The 27,850-nt window shown below is 43.1% G+C and overlaps 1 protein-coding gene across 21 annotated transcripts in view; it reads left to right on the top strand.

Moving 5' to 3' along the window:
• Window positions 1–27,850, top strand: part of LOC143314851 (pleckstrin homology domain-containing family A member 5-like) — a 323,906-nt gene that overhangs the window by 125,021 nt on the left and 171,035 nt on the right. Inside the window, exon 4 of one of the 21 annotated variants that reach the window (XM_076722113.1) lies at window positions 149–26,679. The exons of the other annotated variants lie outside the window; for them this stretch is intronic. Coding sequence (XP_076578228.1) covers window positions 149–152 — 4 coding nt within the window. The 3' untranslated portion in view covers window positions 153–26,679. Of the gene's footprint in view, window positions 1–148; window positions 26,680–27,850 lie in introns of those variants that run through there. 21 annotated transcript variants of the gene reach the window in all.

Genomic DNA, 27,850 nt, shown 5'->3' with positions numbered 1-27,850 from the left:
GATTCTGTCATACTGACCTGATTCAAATTGCCACTGTTGTTTTGTTTAGTATGCCCCAGTATGCTAAACACGACAGCTAACAGATGTTTTTCCTGTCTTGTCTTCCCATGCCCATCTACTGTACTGCTGCATCACCCTTCCTCACCAGGTAAGACATTTGGTTTTAATGTATCTGTCTGTTTGCTGTTTTCTTTTCCAGCAGGGTTAGGGTAAGGTCTCTATAATGGGTTTCTATCCAGGTGCTCATTCCTGGCGCATCCTGGGAAAGAAATTGTAGCTTTGTTTGTTATCTTTTAGGCACATTTTTGTGAGTGTGTGACAGTGTGCTGCTGTTGCTCTGTCTGTGTATGTGTTTGAAGATTATGGCCATGGTCTATAACAAAGGGGCATTCTTCCAAGTTTATTTGTTGCATTAGTCATGAATTAGAGTTCCCAACCAACCCTCCACACACACACACACACACACACACACTAACCCTTAACCTAAACCTAACCTTACCCTAAACTTAACCAAAGTCTTCATCCTACATTTCAATTCAATTCAATTCAGGTCAGATTTATATAGCACCAAATCACAACAGAAGTTGTCTCAGGACACTTTCCATATAGAGCTGGTACAGACCAATCTCTTTTATCTACAGAGACCCAACCCTCATGAGCAAGCACTTGGGGACAGTGGTGAGGAAAAACTTTCTTTTAACAGGCAGAAACCTCAGGCAGAACCAGGCTCTGGGTGGGCCGCCATCTGCCTCAACCAGTTGGGTGAGAGAGACAGACATAAATGCAATTACGGTATTAATGACAGTGGATGTAATAACAATGGAAGTATGACTAATAGTTGTAGCAGTTGCAGTGGATGTCAGGCAGGGCCATGGTGGGGGATGTAGCTATAATTCAGATTCCAAAACTAACTTTTTTTTAAACTCCGCCTAATTTGCCACCGCAACAACTCACATACAGTAGGACACAGCATGTAACAAGTAGTGTATAAAACCCGCAGTTTGAGAAAATGCGTGACTGTCTGATCATCTAGTTGCGACAATTTGCAAGGGAACGGTGCATATTCAGTGTGAATCCTTCACTGAATGTACTGTGGGTTATACGTTCACTGAGCGGATCACACTCACTGAGCCCAATTTGCAGAGTAGACCAGTTAAATAGCATACCATAGGATAGGACACTTAAAACATCATGATTTATAAGTGAGTTTTATATTTACAAATGTGTTTGTCAAAGCAACACAGTCACAACACTCTCGTCTCCCGGTCCTGGAAGCTGTGAACTGAACTGAAACCTGAACCGTTCAGCCATATATCAATTTAGGAGTCGCAGGCTCCTCCTGCCAAGCACTGAATGATTCGGTGATTCGGTGAACGAATCTTTTGAACAAATTTTTCTAGTGAACTGATTCTAGAGATTCAGTACATCTAAAAGAACTGCTGTGCCCATCACTAATGGAGAGGGAGAGAAGAATAGAGGAGCACTGTCTTCCAGGTTTGATGTGAAAGAGTAAGAACAAGGCCTTCAAATGAGTTATAATTGAGTTTAGGTTTAGGGTTGATTAATAGGCTCAGCTGCTGCCCCAAGGAATGTGAGTATTAATATGGCTCAGAGGAGTAGCTTCATTGAGATTATATTCTTCATGACACAGCCAGGTTTCAGTCAGACAAAATAAATCAATATTATGGTCTGATATTAACTCATTTACTAAAACAGCTTTAGAGGACAGAGATCTGATGTTAAGGAGTCCACATTTAATTTTCGTATCTTGTACTATTGCTGTGATTGTTTTAATTTTTATTAGATTTTTATGTTTAACTCCTCCTCTGTGTCCTTTTGGTTTGGTTTTGGTACTAAGTTTACGTGGTGAGGAGGCAGACACAGTCTCTATGGACTATTGAGTGGGTAACTGCTCTAATGAAAGCGCAGAGAAGCATGTAGGACTGCAGCTCTGCCTCCTGGTCTCAACTCTGGGTTGTCACAGGTTTGGTTGATTAATAAAATTGGTCAGATTTCTAGAGATGAGAGCTGCTCTGTTCAAAGTGTGATGGATGCCATCTCTCCTAATCAGACCTGGGGCCTCATTTATAAAACATTGCGTAGAATCCATACTAAAAGTGTGCGTACGCCCAAAAGCTGAAAATGGCGTACGCCAAAAATATTCGGATTTATAAAACCCTGCGTACTCACACGTGCACGCAATTTTCCCTTTATAAATCACACTCCACCCGGAAGACTGCTTAGGTGGATTCACCTCACATCCCGCCCCCGACACACCCACATTTTACCATGAATGGTCAATGCAAAGTACCTCATGAATGGCTTTGCATATAAATATGCCTGCTGATCAATGGCATTTTACGTTCGATCATGGCAGAGAAAAGAAAAAGAAATTTTACGGAGACTGAAATCGAGGTGCTTGTGGGTGAGGTGGAGGCCAGAAAGAATATTTTGTTTGGTGGTCACAGTAGTGGCGTCACGAATACAATAAAAAAAAAAAAAAAAAAAAGAGTGGTGGCACGTCGTCACCGCAGTGAATAGTTCCAGTGCCACAGAGCGATCTGTGGCAGAAACTACAGATCCCTACACTACTGTGCGTCAGGATGAATGAGTCATGTGCTGACCCAGGCCACCGTGCCACTACATTCGTCAAGATCATGTCCGAGGTACAAATAATTTGTACATTGAGTGAATGCACATTTTTTCGATTCACATAAGCAAATTCATTTTCACTCGGAGCCCTTATAGCAATGTGAGTGCAGTCAATTGCGCCGATTACATTTGGGAAACCGGACATTGCTGCAAATTGCCTTTTAATGTTGGCCTGTTCACCCACAGTGTAAGGAAACCTGATTTATCGACGGGTCATTTTTATAATGCCATCCAAAACGGCTGGCATTATGGCGCTGAGGGATGGCTGCGATATCCCAGACCTAAGGACATAATTTAACTGAATTATACCCAAAAGGGGCTTTAGACAGACAATGTAACATTATATAATATTAATCATATCAAACACTTACCTGTCGGCTAATTCCCGCTGAAAGGAGCCAGTCGCCAGAAACCCCAGAGTGGTCAGCACCTGGATATGCACCGGGATGGCACGGTTCCGGCGGGTGGGTCTATCTAACACTGGGCCCAGTTCAGCACATAGATCCAACAGCACCGCTCTAGGGAATCTAAATCGGCTTATTAGCCAGTCATCATCATGGGCCAGGGAATCTCCGTGGTCCCTAAAACTTCTCTCCACCCTGATCCTACCATTTGCGTGATCTTCCAGCAGTGCCAGCGCATCCATTGTGCAGCATTACGCACGAGTGTCACCGCACTATTTATATGCTTACTCAGCAAACTGAATGATTGTTACACACCTTGTCACAATTAATACTAATCCATCAGTGCCATCCACCGCTCTGTATCATTTGAAGATGGATGTATATGAACATTGTGCATACAGTAGTAGGCCTAATGGCTCATTAAAGGAACACATCTATAACACTGCAGACTTGGGTGTTTATGATTACGCGGGTCTATAAGTCTGATGTGTGATGACATTAAATGTATGAGATCAATCCGACTTCAATTCACCACCTCACCATCTGCACCGCCAGTTTCCCCGTCTCCAAAATGTTCGTACGCAAGCATCAAAGTTGGCGTACCGGTGCGCACATTCTCACGCTAAATTTATTTTTATAAATCACAACCTTTGCGTAGGAAGTTGCGTACGCAACTTTCAAGCCCCGTTTTGTGCGTAAGCAAGTTTTATAAATGAGGCCCCAGGTCTTCCCCAGAAAGTCTGCCAATTATCAATGAAGCCCACACCATTTGCTGGACACCACCTCGACAGCCAGCAATTGAATGATGACATGCGGCTAAACATGTCATCACTGGTCAGATTTGGCAGGGGTCTGGAGAAGACAACAGGTTTCCATGGTGCGGAGCCGTGCTTCCAATTCACTAAGCCTCACCTCCCACTCACCAAATAAATTACATTTATTACATGTACCAGTATCACTAAAGAAGGCAGAGGAGTAGCTAAACATCTGACACACCAGGCAGGAGAAAGCTGCAGAGGGAGAGAGAGAAGCCATCGCTAGCTGCTAGACTAAACTGCTGTAGCTAGCAGAGCAGACAAGCGTGTAGACAAGTAAAATTAGCGGTCGCTAAAAAGACAGACCTATAAGTGCTTGAGCAAAACTAATGTTATTTTAAATAGCCAGTAATAAGGCACTGTAGCAAAAGACAGAGCAAATTACAGAAGTACGCCACTGCTAATGCAGCAACCGGAAACAGAATGTGAGACAATACACTTACCTCAGCATGTCAGCACATTCCTCTTCATTCCAGTGCCCATGAGAAACCTAAAGCATGAGATGACAGATGTGGAACCCCTGTTGCTACACTTTGTTTTACATAGGAGTTAAAGGACCCATCCTAATGAAAGATAACTCCCAGATACTTTACAATGGTGTAGGAGGCCAGTCAGCTAGTTAGTTTCTAAGGTGTTTAGGGTCTAGGATTATGAGTTCAGTTTTGTCTGAATTTAGCAATGAAAAATTATAGGTCATCCAGGTCTTTATGTCCTTAAGATACACTAGGAGTCTAGTTAACTGATTGGTTTCTTCTTTAATGAAATTTAATGAAAATACATCTGATACAGGATATAAATCCTCTACATCAGACTCAAAATAATAACCATACCAAAAAAAAAAAAACAAATAAACAAAATACAATAAACAATTTTAAAACCTCAATAATGCATACACTTAGATACATATAACAACATATCCAGGATAATCTCCCACATTATCTCAAAAATAGTCCAAATCCACGAAAATCATATACTTGCTTTATAATTATATTAAAAAATCCTTATTTGACCAGAATTTGTCTAGTCTATTTTTAAAAGAATTCACTGATGGAGCTTGAACTACCTCCTCTGGAAGCTCATTCCACACTCTTGCGGCATTAAGTGTAAAAAAAAAAAAGTTTTTTCTTTTGTCAGAATGACACATTTTTGGGAGGAGTTTTAAGGAATTCCCTCTTAATTCATACCCATTATTCCAAAAACTGACAACAGGCTCTACTGTGGAATTGTATACTTTGTGGACAAGTTTGTACACCTCTATCATGTCACCTCTATACCTCCTATAGACGAGAGTTGGTAATTCTAAGTGCCTTAATCTCTCTTCATATGACATCTCTTTCAGACCTGGGATTAAATTGGTCGCTCCTCTCTAAACTGCTTCAAATTTTTTCTATATATTTTGCTTTATAAGGACACCAGATAGAGCTAGCAAATTCAAGATGAGATCTCATCAAAGCTTTGTATAATGGTAAAACAATTTCCTTACTTGAAGGATCGCCACCCTAGAATTTGCTATTTTAATTTTTTCAAAAATGGGTTTTTGAAATTCTAATAAACTATCAACCACTACACCTATATCCTTTTCCTCTTCTACATGTTGGACAAGCAAGTCTCCAACCACATACTTAACGCAGTTGTCACCCTTTCCTCCAACATGCAGATGCTTACATTTTTCTGGATTTAATTTCAGTAACCAGGTATCACACCAATTACTCATGCTATGAAGATCTGCTTGAAGGTGAACTGTGTCTGTGTCCTTCGTAATTGTTCAAAATTTTTTAGGGTCATCCGCGAAAAGGTATAAATCAGAATATATCACACTTGGCAAATCATTTATATATAGGACAAAAAGAACGAGCCCCAATAATGAGCCTTGTGGGACTCCTGATGTCACAGACTTGGTCTTCATATGATCTACTATATAGTTTCCAATTATTTTAGTCTTACAAATTACCGATGACAGACTAACTGGTCTATAATTTTCTGCCATTGACTTAATTCCCTTCTTGGAAATAGCACTAATTTGTGCATCTTTCCATTCACAGGGTAGAGTTGCCTCTTCTAACGATTTATTAAATAACAGTGTTAGGGGTTCAACAATTACACCCGCCAACTCCTTTAGAATCCTAGGATGAATCCCATGGTGACTGGTGACTTGACGTCAATATTCTGTAAAAGCTTAATTGTATCCTCAGGAATTATTTTTAAATGTTTCCTTGGGACATCCAGTTTTGGCAATTCAGGTTCAGTTACAAATACACTACTAAACTAATCAAGATTTCTGCTTTTTGTTTAGCATCGTTTGTTTTCAGAGAATCAGTATCATCCTGATTGGTATATAGAACACCTATTTTCGTTTTAATTTTTGTCCTCTCATTTATATAATTCCAAATAACCTTTGGTTTATGCTTAGATTGCTTTGCCAGATCTTCTTCATAAGTCTTCCTTAAATAGCTTGTTCTCATTCTCACAAAGTTACTTGCTCTGCGATATGCCTTCTGTACCTCTGGATCTTTACTTTTCATTGCCTTTCTCGCAAGAGTCTTTTTTTCTTCAATTTTCTTTTTTGTAATTCTATCCAAGGGATATTTATATTTCTTAGTCTGTGACCGTTTTTTCCTGATTGGCACATACCGATCCTCTATTTCCTTCAACTTTGTCTTTATTGATCTCCAGAATTTTTTTTTACTGTGTCCAGTCAAAAACTTCCAATTCCCTACATGCCTCCTCATAGTTTCCCTTATCATAATTTTTCCTCATAATTTCACTGATCACAGTTTTGGTTTAACAGATTATCTTAAATAATAAGATGCAGTGATCGCTTTTACCTAAAGGACTTAAATACTGAATATTCTCAATCATAGTCTCTTCATTTGTAATAATAAGATCCAATATACGTGGTTTATCATCACCTCGCCACCTTGTAGGCTCTTGTACATGCTGAAACAAAAATACATTTTGAATACACTCAAAAACCTATTATCCAGTGATGTGAGATCATCCCCTTTTGCATCAGCTAATTTCCAATCTTTTTTGGTAAATTTTAATCCCCCATTAGTAACTTAGGCAAATACTTTCTAGTTGACACCTCTTCTATTATTTTTTAATTTTTTGGGGAGCTTTTTAAGCCTTTATGATAGAGACAGGTGGAAGGCATGACAGGAAAGGGGGTAGAGAGAAGGGACAACACGCAGCAAATGAGCCGCAGGCTTGTGATGAAGTTGATCTGCATTTGTATATAAACATCTGATGCTTTGTAAAGGTGAAGGTTTACATACATACTGTGGCTTATCAGAGACAGGTTTATCGTTATTCTCAAGTCACTGAGTCTTATGAATCCTCACCACTCTCCTTGCCCAGGGGGGACCGTGGACTTTAAAGATGTATTCCCCAGATGATTTTCGTTGCTTCTCTTTCACCTCTTCATACAGTTCTCTGTCCTTTTCTCTCTCAGTCCTCGTGAGATCGTTAGCAACTCTCACATTTTTAAACTTGTCCGTTTGATGCAAGGAGATATCTTCCTGAATAAGCTGGTCTTAAGCTCCATGCTTTGCAGAGTCACCAAAATAGTCTCGCCAACTCCTCTACATCCTCACTCCGGTTTCCCGAGCCAGGTCACAAGCACAAATGAATCTGCAGCAGTGCGGACTTTGCATGATTTAAACAAGTCCTTCACTACTTCCAGTTCTTTTTGCTGCCGCTCTTTTCTGTTTTCCAAATTGTGCTCCTTTATTCCAAACAGGACAATATTCTGTTCTCTTGATTTCCTTTCGTCAAGTTCACTCAGAACAGTTTTAGAGATACTTGTGTTTTTTGGGCAGATTCTGACAACATCAGCCCAACTTGTCGAGCCCTTATCAGTATCTTTCAATTGCTCGTGAATAATTTGCACCACTCTCTCCTCGTCATATTTTCCCTCCAGCTTGGATTCAAGCTCCTGCATTCGTTTCTCCATTTCTTGAATTATTTGCTGCCATTTCTCTTCAATCATTTGCTCGATCGCAATACTCTTCTCCACGCATTCTTTACAGTATAGACAAAACCACTTAATGCCCGTATTTGGTTTCTGCATCACCTGCAAATCAGTGACTTTGTCTCAAAACCTGCGAGGGCCTGACACAAGTGACACGCACCTCCTTTGTCTTCAGAGCCACAGCTGATCGGTGTCTTGATTTTTCCATCCACACTGTTCTTAGCACTCTTAACGAGGCTTGCGCTTTGTCTATCATTGTCTCTCATTCTCTCCATTTAAAACAAACATAACTTCCTTTTTTCCCCAGTAAGTGTATTGTTGTTGACAGCCACTTGTAAAACTTCTTCACAAAACTAGGCCACCTTCTTCTTCTTCTTGCTTCATTGTTCACCAGAGCTGTCTCTGTGCTATGATGTACTTCTAAATCCTGACTGAAAATCCTCAAATAAACTATTGTCATATAGAAAGTCACACAGCTGATTAGCAACTGCTTTCTCAATAATCTTTGAGTGAAAAGAGAGGTTAGATGTAGGTCTATAGTTTGCTAAAAACCCCTGGATCAAGAGTATGCTTTTTAAGAAGAGGCTTTATTACAGCTACTTTAAAGGACTGCGGTACGTAGCCTGTTGATAAAGAAAGGTTGATCATAACTAATAATGAAGAGCCAATTAATGGTAAAACTTATTTAAGCAGCTTAGTAAAGATGGGGTCTAAAATACAGGTTGACAATTTTGATGATGAAATTATTGAAATGAATTGGTGAAGGTCAACAAGTGAAAAACAGTCTCAAACTCCAACAGGTTTAATAACAATTTCTATGGTTTCTGTGTTTGAAAATAAATCAGTACCTATTGAGGGCAGGAGGTGATGAATTCTGTCTCTAAAGTAAGAATCTTATCATTAAAGAACTTCATGAAGTCATGACTCTTGATGACTAAGGGAATACATGGGTGAACGGAACCGTGTTATAGGGACATCTATGTCAAAGTGAAGTCAAAGTCAAAGTGAACTTTATTGTCAACCAAACAATGCAACAGGTGGTTACACAGAGGATTGAAGTTGCGTTTTCTCCATACTCCAATGTGCAAGTAATGTATAACACACAACATATAATAGTGCAAACAGACAACAGCACTGGACACAACGTATACAGACAGACAATGGACATGTGATATAAATACAATATTCACAGTGTGCCAGAGTATAGTCAAATTTTGAGGTATGTTATTGAGGTGCAATAATAAAGGATGCAATATAGAAAGTGTAAGTGCAGAGGCAGCATGGGGATGCAATTGTAAACATGTATGATATTGTGCATATAGAGAGCATAGTGCAAACACTGAGTTATTTTAACTTATTTTGACAGTCAGTTGGTCTTTCTTTGTGTAATGATCATGGGATTTTCTTGAGTGAGTTGAGTAGTCTGATGACCTGAGGGAAAAAGCTGTTTTTGAGTCTGGTAGTTTTGCTCCGCGTGCTGCGGTTGTGCTTTCCAAATGGGAGGAGGGTGAACAGTTCGTGTGCTGGGTGGGTGAGGTCTCTGATAATATAGGTTGCTGTCTTGTAACAGCGGGATGGGTATTAATAGATTGCTGGTTGGGGTGATCTGGTGATCTTCTCCGCTGTCCTCACCACTCTGTGTAGTGCCTTCTTGTCTGCAGCAGAGCAGCTGACATACCAGACTGAGAGACTGCTGGTTAGAATGCTCTCAATGGCACCCCTGTAAAAAGTGGTGGTGGTGGGGGGTTCAGCTCTCCTCATCCGGTGGAGGAAGTGGAGGCATTGCTGTGCCTAATTGACTATGGATGTGATGATGGTGGTCCATGTCAGGTCATCTCTGATGTGCACTCCCAACTCTAACTGTCTGTGGTCTGTCGTTGAGAAAGTCCAGTAACCAGTTGCATAGTGGGGTGCTGATGCCTATTTCGCCGAGTTTATTCACCAGTTGTTGGGGGATGACCGTGTTGAAGGCGGAGCTGAAGTCGATGAACAGCATCCGCATGTAACTGTTATTGTTTTCCAGGTGAGCCAGGCTTAGGTGGAGTGCTGTTGCTATGGCATCATCGGTGGAACGTTTGGGACGGTATGCAAACTGGAATGGGTCAAGTGTGGAGGGGAGACTGGAAGTTATGTGGGCCTTGACCAACCTTTCAAAGCACTTCATGATGATGGGTGTGAGTGCTATGGGCCGGTAGTCATTCAGTGTTGAGGCTGGGGATTTCTCGGGTAGCAGTATGATGGTGGTGGCTTTGAAGCATCCTGGTATGATGGCTTGGCTCAGAGAGATGTTGTAGATGTCTGTGAGAACATCAGCGGGTTGGTCAGCACAGTCTCTGAGCATACACCCCAGTATGTTGTCAGGACCTGCAGCTTTGCTGGGGTTCACCTTGAGTAGGGTCCTCTACACATCAGCTGGGTCCAGGTGAAGTGTTTCGTGGTCTGGGCAGAGAGGAGCTTTTGTTGGTGTGGTGGTGTTGTCTTCCTCAAACCGGATGAAGAATGTGTTAAGGGTGTTGAAGAAGTCTGATGTAAGATGTCCACGCAACATGACTAATACATGGCCACACACACACACCACTACACCTCCCTCTCTGTCTCTCTGTGACAAAATCCATCTCTGTCTGTTGGTCTAACCCTCCTGAATGTCACTCTGTATCTCTATTGTCACATTTCAAGGTTCCTCTAAATAAACTGAGCTGTGTAGAATTTCTTGGATCAATCTTGTGTGTGTGTGTGTGTGTGTGTGTGTGTGTGTGTGTGTGTATGCAGGTCTGTCCATGTGTGCTTTGTAGTGCGAATGTAGATGTGTGTACAGATATAGTATGTGTGGAGATGTAACCATGACAACAGCAGCCTGTGTGGACAGAGTGGTTGTGGTGGCACAGCACAGGTCCCTCTCTCTATTTCTTTCATTCTACAGATACAGAGACACATCTCATCTTCTGCTTTATCTCTGTCCATGCACAATCTCAATACATGTTCTTTCCATTTAGAAATCGGAATTAGAATTGGTTTTATTGGCAAGTGTGTGTGCATATCCGGTTTAAACATTGCACTCAATGTACTTACATAGAAAAAAAATCATACAGCTCAACAAGGACAAAAAAAACAATAAAACAAAAGACATAAAATACAAAATGGTGTCAGAGGGTTAGTTACACTGTACGACTAGCTAATTGTTCATCAGGGTGACGGCTGTGGGAAGAAGCTGTTTTTGTGTCTGGTTGTTTTGGTGATCTGTGATCTATAGTGCCTACCAGAGGGGAGGAGTTAGAACAGTTTGTGTTCAGGATGTGAAGGGTCTGCAGTGATGCTACCTACCCATTTCCTGAGTCTGGAGGTGTGTCCTGAATGGAGGGCAGGTTAGCACCAAAGATTTCCTCAGCAGTCCTTAATAGCCATTGCAGTCTGTTCTTGTCCTGTTTGGTGTCAGACCCAAAACAGACAATAATGGGGATCAAGACGGGTCTCCTGAGGTGCAGTAGTTGGTGAACGGTAAATGGACTGTATTTGTATAGCTCAAAATTCAAACTCAAACCATTTTTATACCACAAATCTGCATTTACCCGTTCACACACACATTCGTACAGCAGCTACGCCACCTGCTCATTCAAATACACTCACACACGGCATTAGTGCAATTTTTGGGTTCAGTAGGATACTTCGGCATGCAAACTTTTGAGGCCAGGGATCGAACCACCGACCTTCTTATAGGTAGACGACTGCTCTGCCGCCTGAGCTACAGCCACCATTGATGTAGATGGAGAAGAGCAGGGCAGATGGTGCACATTTCTGGGGTGCTCTGGTGCTGATGGTCTGGGCGATGGATGGGATTTTCCCTCCTGCAGCGTTAGTGTCAGGTGCACATAAATGGTCGTTGAAATGGAGGAAACAGATCAGAAATAGAAATATTCTCTCTTTGGCCATAAGTAAGACTAATCCCTGGAATCCATGGGGTGTTAAAAGAGTACAGTACAGATTTAGCATTGCACTCCATAACATCCCAGACTTGCATTGGAGAGTTAAAATAAATAATTTAATAAAGTCAATCAAAACTGTACCTGGTGCCTACATTACCCTCAATGCAATTCCAACTGCTGCCAGTTCAGTTGTGGATTAGGGTGAGTTATTCTCAAAAGTTTTCCTTTGGGTGTCAAAACACCTGCCTGCTATTTGGGTTCACTATTTTTCTCCACAGTTCATGAGAAACAGAATAATGTAACTATAATCTACATTTTTAGGGTTATGTTTTCTAAAAATACATCTTTCACAAATGAGTCCAAAACAAACAGTGGACAACTCTGGGTGTACTGGGGCATCCACGTAGCTCACCTGCACTGTGTGCCCTATGTACTAAGGCTGTGTCCTCACTGCAACAACTGCAATTCCAACCTATGGCCCTTGCTGCATGTTGTCTCCTCACTTACCCACATTTCTACTCTGTGAATCTTCTGCATAATTGCCAATAATCTTTACAAACAAATATTTAAATTAAAGATGTGGGTGTACCACACACAATGTTTTTGAGTCTTGAACTCAGGTGAATTTATCACACCTTTTATTACATGGGCAGACAGTCAGCTCACTCAACTACATCCGACTTACAAACATTCATATGCAGTTCTTTGAGCTACACTCTATCACCATGCTATCATATTTGCCAGCAAACAACAAACATGTGGTGGTGAGCAGCAACCTCAGTGAGCAGCAGAGGCATCATGGGTGCATTTTTTTCAGAATGTCATCAGTTGCTGAGTTTGAGCATCCCTTAGTCTCTTCCCAAAACCCACTGCAACCTGACCCAGTTTGGCAATGCTCTGCTACTGCTTTCAATGTCAAATGTGTGTGTTAGTGCATGTGTATGGGTTACAGAAAGAAAGGGAAAGAGGGACAAGCAGAGCTGACCAATACCAGTCATCCACTTCCTGACTAAATTCAACCACAGAGTTGTAGAGACAGGCAGCTGCAGCAGGTGCAAACATCTCTTTCACCTCTCTGTCCAGTGTTCCCAGCATGCCCCATGGTCATGGTAAGCTTCGGACGCATTCTGACTAAATAGTCAACAGCTTGATATTCATCCACAGTACAGCAGCTGCTTTCCTCTGCGGCTCCTGTGGAAGCTGCAAGACACAGTGCACAGAGGATGACAAGCTGACACTGGAGATACAGGCAACTGCTGTTGGAAGCTTTAAAGATGTGATTCAGATTTTGATAGTCTTGGCCATGAACTGCTGTGTAGCATGTAGCTTATCTGGTAGTAACTTCAGCATATCAAGGTTCATGTTTGTCTCAACTTAGTCACACTCAAACAGGTACCTGGAAAAGTTTTTGGAACAGGAAGCCAGAACGGCTTTTACAAAATCACACACTAAAAATAACTGATTATTGAATTCTGCAGGAAATGCTTTATAATAAATCTTAAATCATCACGACAGCAAACATGATATTTTTTGTCATAATAGTTAAGCTGTTTAACAAACAAGCAAAAGCAAAACACAACCTGAGACCAAAAAAGTTTGACAATGAAATTGTTGGCAGTGCTAAATACCCTGTCACATGATTTGGATATCATAAGCACCACACCAGCTGCAGTGCGTTTGTTTCATGATGCCAGACACACATCTTTTGCTCCCATTTCATCTGAATGCTTCACTGGATGAAATGTCTCTCTCTGCTATGTTTTAAATATGGTTGATTCAGTTAAGTTGCAGTGTAAGTGCCAATGATGCAACTGGTGGTGAGTCTATCTCTGTATGACTTTACATTTGAACGTTCACGTTCATGTAGTACAACAAGCTGCCCGACACAAAAAATAAACTGAAAAAGAATGCCTGTTCTCCTGTTCCCCAATAACTACCTCAGCCTTTTGTCCTTGACCATGAGTCCTGCTTTTCATTTCCTGGATATTGTTTGCCTGAGTGTTTGGTGTTTGCCACACCAAACACTTACAGAGTCTCTAAGACTTTGTATTCTGCATGTCCCAAGTCTTTGCCTGCCTGTGACAGCTGGATGTTTTTTTCCCTTCACAATACCAGAGACTGTACTTGTTCTGGTTCTGCCAATTTTAAGATTAAGATTATAGTGATAGAAGTTTTACCCATGTTGTGGTGGTTCTGCACTTGGGCCCGAAACCCACTTTGTGACAGTACAGTCTGGCCCGTCATGGACCCAGCAGATTCCACCTCATCATCAGACCACATTGAAAGGTTTGAGGGCATCCTCCAGTGTTCCCTGCCAACCTGATCTCCGGTATTTGACCTTGCCTGTTCCTGACTACTCTGTCTGTCAAATCCCTGTGTCTGCAGATGTACAGATCTCACCACCTCGGTGTCATTAACGAGCATATTCCTCCTCCAAGAGTGGTTTCGACCACACCGAAATCTGTCAGTGATTTCCGCGTTTGATCCACTCTCATCACAGTAACTCCGTCTGAGCTGGCTCTCTGCTGGCTCATGGCACATTATTACCCCGGTTGTCCTTTTTTCCGGTATTCCCTATAAATCGGCCGGTACTGCAATTGGGTCCTCCACTAGCCCGTTACATGCCTCTGGAACAAGGCAACCTGTACTGGAGACAAGTGAAATTATTTAACTTCCCACCAGCAGAAAATTTCGTATTTTAGGAATGTTTTATGGCTAAGATGGCAGTTGTAGCAGGAAGGTCAGCAGTCAACTTCCTCTGGGTGAATAAACCCCTGATGAACCAGAGATAGATCCAAGATGAGCCCCTGCCAGAGGGTCTGCTTGCATGCAAAGTTGCTCCCTGATGGAGAGAGGGATTGTTTTGATGGCACGGACAAGGCCAGCTGTCAGGACCAAGAGGAAGATGGACGTAAAAAGGAAGAAGGGACAAGTTTATTTGTAACAATTACTTCTTAGACTGCTGTTCTGGCAATTTTGTACTAAAAAGCATAGGGTCGTTCATTGTCTTTCTGTATATTTATCTGCAGATGGACTCCCTTCTTGCTGTCTTGAGTGTGAGATGACAAGAAAGAGCCTGGAGCAGGAGAAGTTGATATATTATATACAATACATTATCTTTGTAGACAGGATGACTTTTTTCTATCATCAGAACAATGTCAGCATGATAGGCACGTCATAATGTGTTGTACAATCAGGACAAAAGGTTCACTTAATCAGTGCATAATAACATACTGCACGTGGTGTCATGAGCTGTGTCCCAATTCAGCGGCTGCATCCTTCAGAGGACCCAGCCTACGGGTCTCCGGAGGCTGGGCCCTTTGGAGGATCCTCCGTCGGCCGCATCAACAGCTGTGTCCCAATTCAGGGGCTGCATCCTTCGGAGGATGGATTTGAAGGCCGCTTACGTCATAACGCTGCGCGAAGGCTGTCCCAATTCGTCCAAATTCGAAGGATCCTCCAAATGCAGCCGACAAATGCGTCCTCCTTTTCCCTGTATTTGGAGGATGCGTCGCTACTATCCTTCACGGCCTCCCATATCCCAAGATGCTTTGCGCACCGATTGTTTTTTTTAATAATGGCGACCTGTTGATATGAGGAGCTCAGTTAACAGTTAGCCTTATTAAAACTCTTCACAATGTTGCAAGCTCGCATGTCAACTAATATCTTATTTTGGGTGAATACTCGATTGTGATTGGCTGCAGGGTCTCCGTTAAAAAGTGTTGTAGGACAACTATAAAAAAGTTCCGGTTAAATAGCCTGATTGTTCTAAATTTTTGCGCTGGCTCAAACGCTAGTTGGTAACCGTGGCAACAGAAACTCAGAACATACGTTATTTCACAGTTTATTTAACACAGCGGCAAGACAGTAGACAACATGAGTGATTTTATAGTTTCCTTTAACCACATTTAATGATCAGAGTGAATGGTGGATTATATTTCTTGCAATAAAAATGATTTAGGAAACTATCTGTGGACTTTGAGTCTTTGAAACAAAATTTGGCATCATCCTCTGGACACACACAAGCGGTAAGAGGTGCACTTGCCCTCTGAAACGATACTTTGTAGCACGTAACATAATGTTAAGCAATCATGTCACTTCCCTCCACTGATTAGGTCTGATATAACAGTTACGCCGACCGAGCTGCAGGTTCTGTGGCCAGAGCCGGTTACCTTGGCAACGCGTCACAACGAACGATATTAAATAGTCCACTCAGCCGCGTCTTGTTAAAAACTTACTATGTTAACAGTAAAAAAAAAACAAAAAACAACATTAACGTATTAATAATTGATTTAATATTTATTTCTTTCGTAAGTGACCATGGTATAAGCGGGATAATGCCCTTCGAGGTGTCCCTTATCAGAAATGAATGGACGACGTGGAGGCGTGAACCGTCCGACGCGAAGCTGTGAAGATATTCACATCAGGTGAATTTGTAAGTTGTATAATAGGCTACATTTCGCGCCTCTTACAAGCGATAGGAGCTGTACGGGCGCATCTCTGCACCCCATACGTGTGTTTTTCCCGGGTTAGGAGGGAAGAAGTTATGACGTCGTGACGCAATCAGGAAACGCTCCGAAGGCTAGACCGTCCCATTTACCGATAGTTGATGCGGCCGACGGAGGATCCTCCGCAGGACCCAGCCTCCAGAGACCGCGTAGGCTGGGTCCTCCGAAGGATGCAGCCCCTGAATTGGGACACACCTATGGTCAGCAGATCATGACACACGCACACACCTGATCATATAGTATGGTTATTCATTTGGCTTGTAGACAGTGAATACTTATGATTGAGTAAAAAAGGAGATGAATAATAAGAATTCCTATTAGACTGCACACACACAAATGACAATTAATGTTTAACTTACAACTGAGAAAGGAAACACCAAACAAACACTGCTGAAGTGGCACAGGTACTTTTAGCAGGTCAGAAATGTGTTAATGTTGGGATGCACGCAATTAAAGTACTTAGCTTTTGTATATCTAAATACTGACTGACTGAATAGAAAAAAGTCCCCTTTCATAGAAAATACATTTTATAAAAAATGCATAACATTGCATGCCAATGGCAAAGTGCTTAACAATCAAGCAACTAATGTTACTCTACTGTAACACTGAGAACTGTGTGTGTGGCCTCAGATCAGAATGCACCATCATTACAGTCATGCCTCTCCTGGACTAACGAGTAGCCCCAGTCATGTGCACTTGCAGATAATTATGACTTTTGATGGTGTTTCAAAAATTTTCAATATGCAGCCTTCAATGTGCTATTAAAATAATCCAGACATAATATCTGCTGAATCCAATGTCTTGCAAAAGTTCTGTGTATGTCACAAAGCAACATTTGAGCACCTGAGCTAATGTTTTGATTTGGATATTTTCAGGACAGTTTAAAAATACAAGAGAGCTAGAGGACAGAGTAAAACACAATAATGAACAACATAGGCCTAATACAATACAAAAATCCTAAAAATATAATCTAAATATAATCTAACATGTCAAGAGCATACCCACCTAACATTAGCATGTAGCATTTTCCATTTGCAAGACATGTACAGTGTGTATGATTTGAGGTTGTGGTGAAATTGGACATTATCAGGAGCATATCTGTCAACACTGGAATTTGAAAATAACCCTTATCACTGCACACATACCCCTTGCATTTAGACAAGTACATAGTGAATCTGAAAATCATCACTAGGCAACTACTTGCTTTAAAATATCACACCAACAAGAACTGGGCTTACTACTGGGCTTACTAATGTTAGTTCCAACTTTAAGTAAGTGGCTATAATTAGGTGGTCAGAATCAGATATCTGGTTGGAATAAAATTAAATGCAATGCTGTGAACATCCTTGCATTATATGAATCAAAACACAAAAGGGCATACAAATTCAGCACTTTAAATATACATTATCCATCCATCCATCCATTTCCACCCGCTTATCCGGGGCCGGGTCGTGGGGGCAGCAGTTTAAGCAGGGATGCCCAAACTTCCCTCTCCCCGGACACTTCCTCCAGGTGGGGACCCCCGAGGCGTTCCCAGGCCAGCCGAGCGACATAGTCACTCCAGCGTGTCCTGGGTCTTCCCCGGGGCCTCCTCCCGGTGGGGCATGCCTGGGACACCTCCCTAGGGAGGCGTCCAGGGGGCATCCGGTAGAGATGCCCGAGCCACCTCAGCTGACTCCTCTCAACGTGGAGGAGCAGCAACTCTACTCTGAGCTCCTCCCGGGTGACAGAGCTCCTCACCCTATCTCTAAGGGAGTGCCCCGCCACCCTGCGGAGGAAACTCATTTCAGCCGCTTGTATCCGGGACCTCGTTCTTTCGGTCATGACCCAAAGTTCATGACCATAGGTGAGGGTAGGAACGTAGATTGACCGGTAAATCGAGAGCTTCGCCTTTCGGCTCAGCTCCTTCTTCACCACGACGGACCGATACAGCGACCGCATTACTGCTACCGCTGCACCGATCCGCCTGTCAATCTCACGCTCCATTCTCCCCTCACTCATGAACAAGATCCCAAGATACTTAAACTCCTCCACTTGAGGCAGGATCTCTCCCCCAACCCGGAAGGAGCAAGCCACCTTTTTCCGGTCGAGAACCATGGCCTCGGACTTGGAGGTGCTGACTCTCATCCCAGCTGCTTCACACTCGGCTGCGAACCGTCCCAGTGCACGCTGGAGGTCCTGGCTCGATGGAGCCAACAAGACAACATCATCCGCAAAAAGCAGAGACGAAATCTGCCGGCTCCCGAACCGAACCCCCTCCGGTCCCTGGCTGCGCCTAGAAATTCTGTCCATAAAAATAATGAACAGAACCGGTGACAAAGGGCAGCCCTGGCGGAGTCCAACATGCACCGGGAACAGGTCCGACTTACTGCCGGCAATGCGGACCAAGCTCCTGCTCCGGTTGTACAGGGACTGCACAGCCCTCAGCAGAGGGCCTCCAACTCCATACTCCCGGAGCACCTCCCACAGAATGACGCGAGGGACACGGTCGAATGCCTTCTCCAAGTCCACAAAACACATGTGGACTGGTTGGGCAAACTCCCATGAACCCTCAAGCACCCTGTGGAGGGTATAGAGCTGGTCCAGAGTTCCGCGGCCAGGACGAAAACCGCATTGTTCCTCCTGGATCCGAGAGCTGCAAGAAGTCTAAATGCTGTGTTTTTAAGGGGAGCGGGAGAGAGGCAAGGGAGCTACGCACTTATCTACTGTTTCATCTGTCTACCTGTCTTTCTGTCTACCACCCACCGTCACAGAGGTGGGTCCATAGAGCATGGATGCTGAAAGATTGCTCAACTATCTCCCTGTCGACAAATTCAGTTTTTAAGACTGCACCACTCAGCTCACTCCAATTCCATCAGCTTTGCCTGCAATTGACACTGTGAAATATCACATTTACCACCCCTCTTTCTACTTGTCTGTTCCGCCAAGAAGAGGATTCAACTTAATTATTTCAGATCAAGTGTGTGATCCTGTATATACACAGACATGCAGCATATCTAGCTAGAATTCATGTAAGGCATGCCCAATGACATTACTGATACCTCATTTACAGTCAGTCTGTCACAGTCTGTCTCCCTGTTCCTCCTCTCCAGTCACATTTCTGTTTTGTCAGTGTTTTTATCCATTTATACACACGATGCCCTCAGAATTTCTCTCCTTACCTGAATGCCCTACCCAGGCTCACACCTATTCTCACTTCTCTCATGTGGTCTGTAGTCACCTGGAGCTAACAATATCTTATTAATTTGATTTAACCCATTTATTTGTGCATCCATTCATTCATCCCTTCTAGTTCTATATATGTATCCAGGCTTAGAGGTCCTTATTCATCCCTATCGCAATTAATATCTTCATCAAGTTTTTGAGCTTACAGCTTTCAAATATGAGACCGACTCATTTGATGTAATTAATTGCCCTCCTAATTAACTAATTAATTGATTGATTAATCAATCAATTGAGGTGCTTCCCCATATTGAATAAATACTTAATATTAAGGGCTTCTTTAGTTCTAATTGACTGGTCGGGAGTCCCAGATATTTATCCTCATTCACCATTGACCCACTCAGCCATCATGTGAGTCATTAGGGTCACATCAGCAAATACTGATCCGTGTGTGGGGTTTTCTGTATTCTTCAATCTTGAATCTTCTGTCATCTTTATTGTGCACTTTGTCATCATCAGTTTCTCCAATAGTGGCCAATTCCTATATGGCCTATGATTTCCTTCACAGGAACTGCCCCAAGGCATTGGTTTAGGTATATGGATGATACCCTGGCTCAAAATTAGAGCACAGGAAGTGGAAGTTTTCAGGGATTACATGCAGTGGAGAGCAAAATCGAATTTGGAAGGATATTAAAGGAAACAGTGTGGCCTTCATAGATTGCACAGTGCAAAATGAAAATGACAGAAGACTCAACATTGATGTATATAGAAAACCCACACACACGGATTAGAATTCGCTCTTTTGTAAGCTGAGGGTTACCAGAACCTCATGCCATTGGGCTCAGAATGTGCCCACAAGGATAGAAGGCAAGGAGAAGGAGAACAGAACAGAACAGAAGGAGGACAATAAACTGAATAATATTGTCATCCCTTACATTCCAGAAGTATGTCAAAAACTCAGGAGCATTTTTCAACAAGCACTGCATCCCTGTAACACTCTAAGGCAGAGTCTTGTCCACTCCAAGGACAAAACACCCAGGCATAAACAGAGCAATGTAGTGCATACACCAATGCAGTGAGGAATGCATACACATTGTGCACATTTTCGCCAGAGAAGACTGATGGTTTGAAAGAAAAGTGAAAGAATCCATCAGCATGATACTGGAAAAACCATCACTGAACAGAGAAGGTGGTCTACAACACCACATGAGCCACTTGCAATGCAGTTCTGAGATCTAAATGGGCATATAAACTGGGACTCCCCACCACTCAGTTAGAACTAAAGATGCCTATTGGATGAGAAGTTAAACCTCTTCATGAACCTCAGGCAAGTCCAGTTGCCTTTGTAAAGCGCTTCTGAATCTGAATTGATACAGAAGAACCAGAAATAGTATCCTTTTTATTCCACTCGTTCTTCTGCATTACCTACAATGCAGCAGTTCAGTCAGAGATTTGGGTATGTTATGCTAGTAGTACTTAATGTAGCCTGGAGCATCTAGCTCCCTTTATTTTAAAACTTGCAGTCTTGTGGTCCCAACTGACACTGACTCAAATGACATCACATGAGGACATTAATCAGACTCAACATGGCTCCCTGGAGACAACTAAAGACTGTATACAACTTTTTTACATCTGCAGTACTACTCCCAAACACCTGGAAATCACAAGCTGATGCGTAAATTTGGTTGTTCCCCTGTAGTAAATCACACTTGAATCCAAATCTGAGGGAAGGTCAAACAACAGAATGAACTGAACTCAAAGCCTGACACTTTGTCATGACCCATTGCATTCAAGTCAGGAAGCAGAACTCTGCTTGTTTTGCAATATTATTCAACTTCATCATTGATTAATAAATTCATCATTCATCTACATTGGAAGGCGTAGGATAAGAATTAACAGGACTGCTTTAGGTGGTTAGCATCATATTTGTCTGTATTAGTTAAACCATGTTTAACCACAGCAGGGCCCAGGCCTATGATCACACATACACATGGATCCAATGCATGTGATTATCACTTTACAAGCTGTGGTATCCTGCCAATAGATCAAAACAAAACATGACAAAAATTGATCGGTCATCCATCAATTGCAGCTACCAATATCATCATGATCATGAAGTGCAGCACCTTCATCACTCCTTTAGTTTGCAGTTAAGGTCAACACACACTCACCACCAATTTCACCAGACAAAATTCCTCGTATGTGTAAAAGCGTACTTGGCAATAAAGCTTTTTCTGATTCTGATTCTGATTCTGATTCTACTTACTGTGGAGGTAATCATTGCCCCTCAATTCCCCTCATTCATTATCTCATCCCTCTCTTGTCTCCTCCGCGGGTTTATCTGTGCAACCCTGGCCCTGCAGAGGGCCTGGGTTACTCTTCATTAATAGAGGAAAATAAGAACAATCCCAGGTTTCTCTTCAGCACTATAGCCATGCTGACAGAGAGCCATAATTCTGTTGAAATATATTAAATATTGGTATACTGAGCACGAATGAAAGTGTACTTGCACCCAGACTATTAAATAGTCTAGTCATGTATCCGGTGGCGCCGTACGAGTGGCAGCCTGTTACAGCAGCTCTCTAGACTCTTAGGAGTTTTTCTTCTCTTCTTCTATTGTCGTGTGTGTTTTTTTTTTTTTATCCATTCTAGTTCTGTGTGCTTGTAAATCTCTGGTGCATTAGAGAAATCAAGCACAGTAACTCTGGTGCTACTTTTTCATCACCTTACAACTCATGCAACTTTCTCCATGAGAGACAATGGCTCCCATTGTTTACAGTAGGGATCAGCTGCTGGCCCTACGTCACACAGATGTGCGGCCGGAGGAGCAACCTGTTGTCCCCCATGAGTTAAAGAGGAGGATGTGGGGGTGCCGCGCTGGAATCAAACGCCACAACAGGAGGAGAGCTTATAGACCGACCGATCTCTCTCCAATAAGATGGACGAGCCAGCGGCATTGACCTGGCATTGTCAGGAATTCCGGCGGTGCAGTATGCTATTGTTTACTGCCATAGTGGTGGCTGTGTATATTCCTCCCTTGGCTAACACCGATGCCACCTGTGATGTCATCAACACCGTGATCAGCAGGCTGCACACTCAGAAACCACAGGCCCTCTTACTGATCTCTGGGGATTTCAATCATGCCTCTCTGTCCTCCACTCTGCCCAAATCCATCCAGTATGTCTCATGTGCTACCAGAGACAATAAAACACTGGACTTATTCTATGCCAACACCAAGGAGGCATATGAATCATCGTCCCTCCCCCCTCTGGGAAGAGCTGATCACAACCTGGTTCATTTCCTGCCTGTATACAAGCCCCTTGTCAACAGGCAACCAGCTGTGTCCTGCACAGTGAATAGGTGGTCTGACGAGGCTGAAGGACTGCTTCGATACAACAGTGTGGGATATATTCAGTGACTCACATGAGGAGGACATTGACAGTTTGACAGACAGCATCATGGACAACATAAACTTCTGTGTGGAGAACATTGTACCCACCAGGACTGTAAGGCGTCATTCAAACAACAAACCCTGGATTTATCCTGACATTAAGGCTCTTTTAAAGGAGAAGAAGAGGGCCTCCAAGTCAGGAAACAAAGAGGAGCTGAAAACTGTTCAGATGGAGTTAAGAAGGAATATCAGGGAGGGAAAGGACAGATACAGGAGTCTGGAGAGGCCTGAAAACCATCTCAGGCCACCAGGAGCCAAACTCCCAGGCAGCTGGGGATCCAAAGTGGGCAGATGAGCTGAACACCTACTTCTGTAGGTTTGAGGAAACATCTGCCCCTCCCCCAACTGTACCAGCACTGCAGCAGCCCTCTTTTGATCTGCCAGCATCCTGCCCAAGTACCCCACTGACCCCCCCCCCCCCCAAGTCCCAGGCTCCTCAGATTCTGCTCTGATCAGCTGAGCGGGATCATTGCACATCTGTTTAACCTGAGCCTGAGACTGGGAAGGGTGCCACGCCTCTGGAAGACGTCCTGCGTGGTACCTGTGCCAAAGACCTCATATCCTAAGGACCCTAGCTGCTACAGGCCAGTGGCCCTAACATCCCACCTCATGAAGGTCCTGAAGCGGCTGGTCCTTGCCCACCTGCGCCTACTGGTGAGCTCGTCCATGGACCCGCTGCAGTTCGCGTACCAGCCTGGCATCGGAGTGGACGATACCCTCATCTTCCCCCTCCATCGAGCTCTGTCTCGCCTGGAATCGCCTGGGAGCTCTGTTCGGGTCCTTTTCCTGGACCTCAGCAGTGCTTTCAACGCCATCGGCCAGCCATCCTGAGAAACAAGCTGGAGCTTTCAGGGGTGGACCAACACCTCACATACTGGATAGTGGACTACCTTTCCAACCGCCCACAGTATGTGAGGACACAGGACTGTGTGTCAGGGACTGTCCTCTGCAGTGTAGGGGCCCCCCAGGGAACAGTGCTGGCACTGTTCCTCTTCACTCTCTATACAGCTGAATTTTCCCACCTGTCACCCACCTGCCACCTGCAGAAGTTCTCTGATGACTCTGCCATTGTCGGCCTCATCACAAATGGGGACAACAGGTCATACAGAGGACTCATCCAGGATTTTGTGGACAGGTGCCAGCAGAACCACCTCCTGATTAATGCAGGTAAAACCAAGGAGCTGGTTGTGGACTTCCATCGGTGCCCGTAATCTTCACCACCACCACCAGTGAACATCCAGGGAAGGGACATTGAGATGGTGACATCTTACAAGTACCTGGGTGTTCATCTGAACAACAAACTGGATTGGACTCATAACACCACTGCACTTAACAAAAAAGGACAGAGCAGACTCTATCTGCTCAGGAGGCTGAGGTCTTTTGGGGTGCGTGGGGCACTCCTGAAGACCTTCTATGACTCTGTTGTGGCCTCTGCCATTTTCTATGGTGTAGTCTGCTGGGGAAGCAGCATCACAACAGCTGACAGGATGAGGCTGGACAAACTCATTAGGAAGGCCAGCTCTGTCCTGGGATGCCCTCTGGAACTGGTGGAGGAGGTGGGGGAGAGAGGGATGACAGCCAAGCTGTCCTCCATGACAGTCAATGACTCCCATCCCCTCCAACACACACTCACTGCACTGAGGAGCTCCATCAGTGCCAGGATGCTACATCCAAAGTGTGTGAGGGAGCGGTATTGCAGGTCATTCCTCCCTGCAGCTGTCAGACTCTACAACAAAAACTGCTCCAAGTAATCAATGCAATAATCGGTGCAATAATCTGTGCAATACAACCTGTACATACAGTCTCTAAATCCTATTTACAATTTTATTTTTTAGGGCGGCATTTCTTTTTATATTTCCCACTCTTTTGTATATACTTGTTGTGTTTAATTTAGCACTTGTTACACTATCTCTACCCACTTTATTGATGCTGCTGTAATTTGGAATATCCCCTCGCGGGACGAATACAGGAATATTGAACTGAATTGAATTAAAATAGTATATTTAAATTGTGCTAAAATTTGTACTTATTACACTTAAATAGTAATAAAGTTGTACAAAAGGCCAACTTTTCTTGTATTAACTATACGTGACTGTGCTAAAATGGGACTATCTTAAGTTTACTTAATATGTTGGTAATATATTAATTATATTTGCTTATGCTATTCTTCAATTTAAAGTCAAACTGAAATAAATTTATAATGTAAGTTGTACTTTCAGTGTACATAAAATCTAACATTATAGATTACAAATGTATCAACATTGGGATAGTTAGTGTATTTTTACATGCTTCTTGGGCATTGTCAAAGTGGTAAATGGACTGTATTTGTATGGCACTTTTCGAGTCTTAACCCACACTCAAAACGCTTTTACAAGTCAGCATTCACAGTGTGGCTAAGTGCCACCTGCTCACTACAAGCAGATATATTCATATGAACACAACAATGACAGCATCAGGAGCAATTTCAGTATCTGGGACAGCATCTGGTCGAGTGCAAAGGCCAGGGATCGAATCGCCAACCATCTGGTTGTGGATGAGTGCTCTACTATCTGAGTCACAGCAGAGTCACAGCAGTGTACACTTAAAGTGCACTTTAAAAACTCAACTTAAATCATGTAGAATAATATATTTTACTGTAGTATATTTATTAAGATATACTTTCAATCTAGTGCACGTTTTTATAAATTTACTGGAAACATCATTTGAAATATTTTAATATACTTTAAGTACTCTTTAAGCATTTTTTTTTTTTTCACATGGGTAGTTTTGGTGCCTACTGTCACTACGCCTGATAAGATAACTTTGTAGGAAGTCATCATTGACAGTTCTTGCCCACAACTGGATGAAATAATAAGTTTGATTAAAAATAATAATAAGGCAATGAATTGTTCACTGTAATTTATGTTTCTAAGTTTCAAATGTCTGTACGGTGATATTCATAGTATACTAAAATTAACTGAAACCAATGTCTGCCTGGAAGGTAAATTGCAGTCTAAATATTAAAAAAATTCTTTGAAATTCCATCATATGAAACTATTAGCTATAGCCAGTAAATGCATTTTGAGGGAAACATAATACAGAACAAAGTTTGTTTTCTGTGAGCATAATGAGAAAAGGGTCAACCAAACATAACTCTGCTGAAACATAGGGCTAACAAAACGAGATGCGAACTCAATTAATAGACCTGACAAAATGAGCCATGAGGGAACATATATACTAAAGGACTGAACCAATGAACAAACACAGGGGGCACTACACTCAACAATAACTCAAACTCAATGCAGAATAACCCTGATCCCCCCTGTGCTGTCAGAGCAGTTGGTCTGGTCCTTGGCTTAGGCCTCTGCATAAGTCAGGCTCAACCCTCAGTTCCATCTTTTGTCCAGTGAGAGCTCAGCAGGTAAGCGGCAGGTAGACAACTCAAAAAAGAAAGACAAAGGAATGAGTAACTTATATCATATGGCACTCTGACAAACGATGGAAATTAAATGTGCTTCAGAAAACAAATGCCAAATTGCTAATAAAACAAATTCCCAGATCAAACTTTGTGTCATATGTATTGAAGTGGCTGCAAATTAAAGTAACTTAACATGTGGTGATGTGGCTGAGTGTGACAAACTTAATTGTATGGCTCTGGCTGGAGCCATCACACACTCCCCCCCTTTCAGAGCTCTTGTTGGGACAGTGAGAGGGGTAATCTGCTGCACAGTTGTCCTTTCCTGGAACATGATGGATAGTGAAGCAGAAGGGCTGCATTGCCAGGTACCACCATGTAATTCTCCCATTTGTGCCCTTCATTTTCTTGAGCCACTTTAGAACCTTGTGGTCAGTCTCCAGTGTGAATTTTCATCCCAGGAGGTAGTACTTGAAAGAGTCCAGGGCCCACTTGATTGCCAGGGCCTCCTTCTCCACCATTGAGTACTAGACCTCCCTTGGGAACAGCTTACAGCTGATGAAGGCCACTGGGTGCCACTCCCCTGCAGGGCCCTGTAGGAGAACCGCCCCCAGACCTCTCTCTGAAGCATCAGTTTGCAAATAGAAATGCTTTTGAAAATCTGGACTGTACAAAACTTGGCTCTGTTGGATGTCTCGAAAGGCTCCCTCCACCTCCTCTGTCCATTGGACTTGGTTGGGACATCTGGATCCAGTCAAATTGGTAAGGGGGGCCACCCTGGCAGAGAAATGAGGGATAAACCGATGGTAAAATCCTGCCATGCCCAGAAAAGACCTGAGTTGCTTTCTTGTTTTGGCCGTGGGCAGGACTCGATGGCAAGGACCTTATTCACTTGCGACTTTATCACCCCATTTCCGATGACAAAACCCACGTCATCTGTTTCAGCTTTGGCGAAGACACACTTTGATGGATTGATGGTCAGCCCGGCAGACTGAAGGCGCTCCAGCACCCTCTCAAGATGCTCGAGGTGCTCCTCCCAAGTGGTGCTGTAAATGACAATGTCATCAAGATATGCAGCTGCAGAATCTGACAGATCGCACAGTACCTGATCCAGTAGCCTCTGGAATGTTGCTGGGGCACCGTGCAGTCCAAAGGGCAAGACTGTAAATTGAAACAAACCCCAAGGTGTTCGGAAGGCAGTCAGCTCCCTGGAGCATTGCGTGAGTGGTACCTGCCAATAGCCTTTGCAGAGATCTAAGGTGGTTAGATATTTGGCCTTTCCCAGGCGCTCAATCAGGTCATCAATCCAAGGGGTAGGATATGAATCAAATTATGAGATTGCATTTAAATACCTGAAGTCGATACAAAACTATAGGCTGCCGTCCTTCTTTGGAACCAAGACTACTGGGTTGCACCACTCACTCTTCGATTGTTCGATGATCCCCAGCAACAGCATTAGGTTGACTTCCTCCTTCAGCGAGGTCAGCAAATGTTCAGGTGTTCTGTAACTCAAGAGTCTCACAGAAGCTCCCTCTTTCAACATAATGTCATGCTCAACAAGGTTTGTCCTTCCA

This window comes from Chaetodon auriga, chromosome 22 (genome assembly GCF_051107435.1).
Source record: "Chaetodon auriga isolate fChaAug3 chromosome 22, fChaAug3.hap1, whole genome shotgun sequence".
NCBI lineage: Eukaryota > Metazoa > Chordata > Actinopteri > Chaetodontiformes > Chaetodontidae > Chaetodon > Chaetodon auriga.
This window is presented reverse-complemented; position numbering and strand designations above follow the sequence as displayed.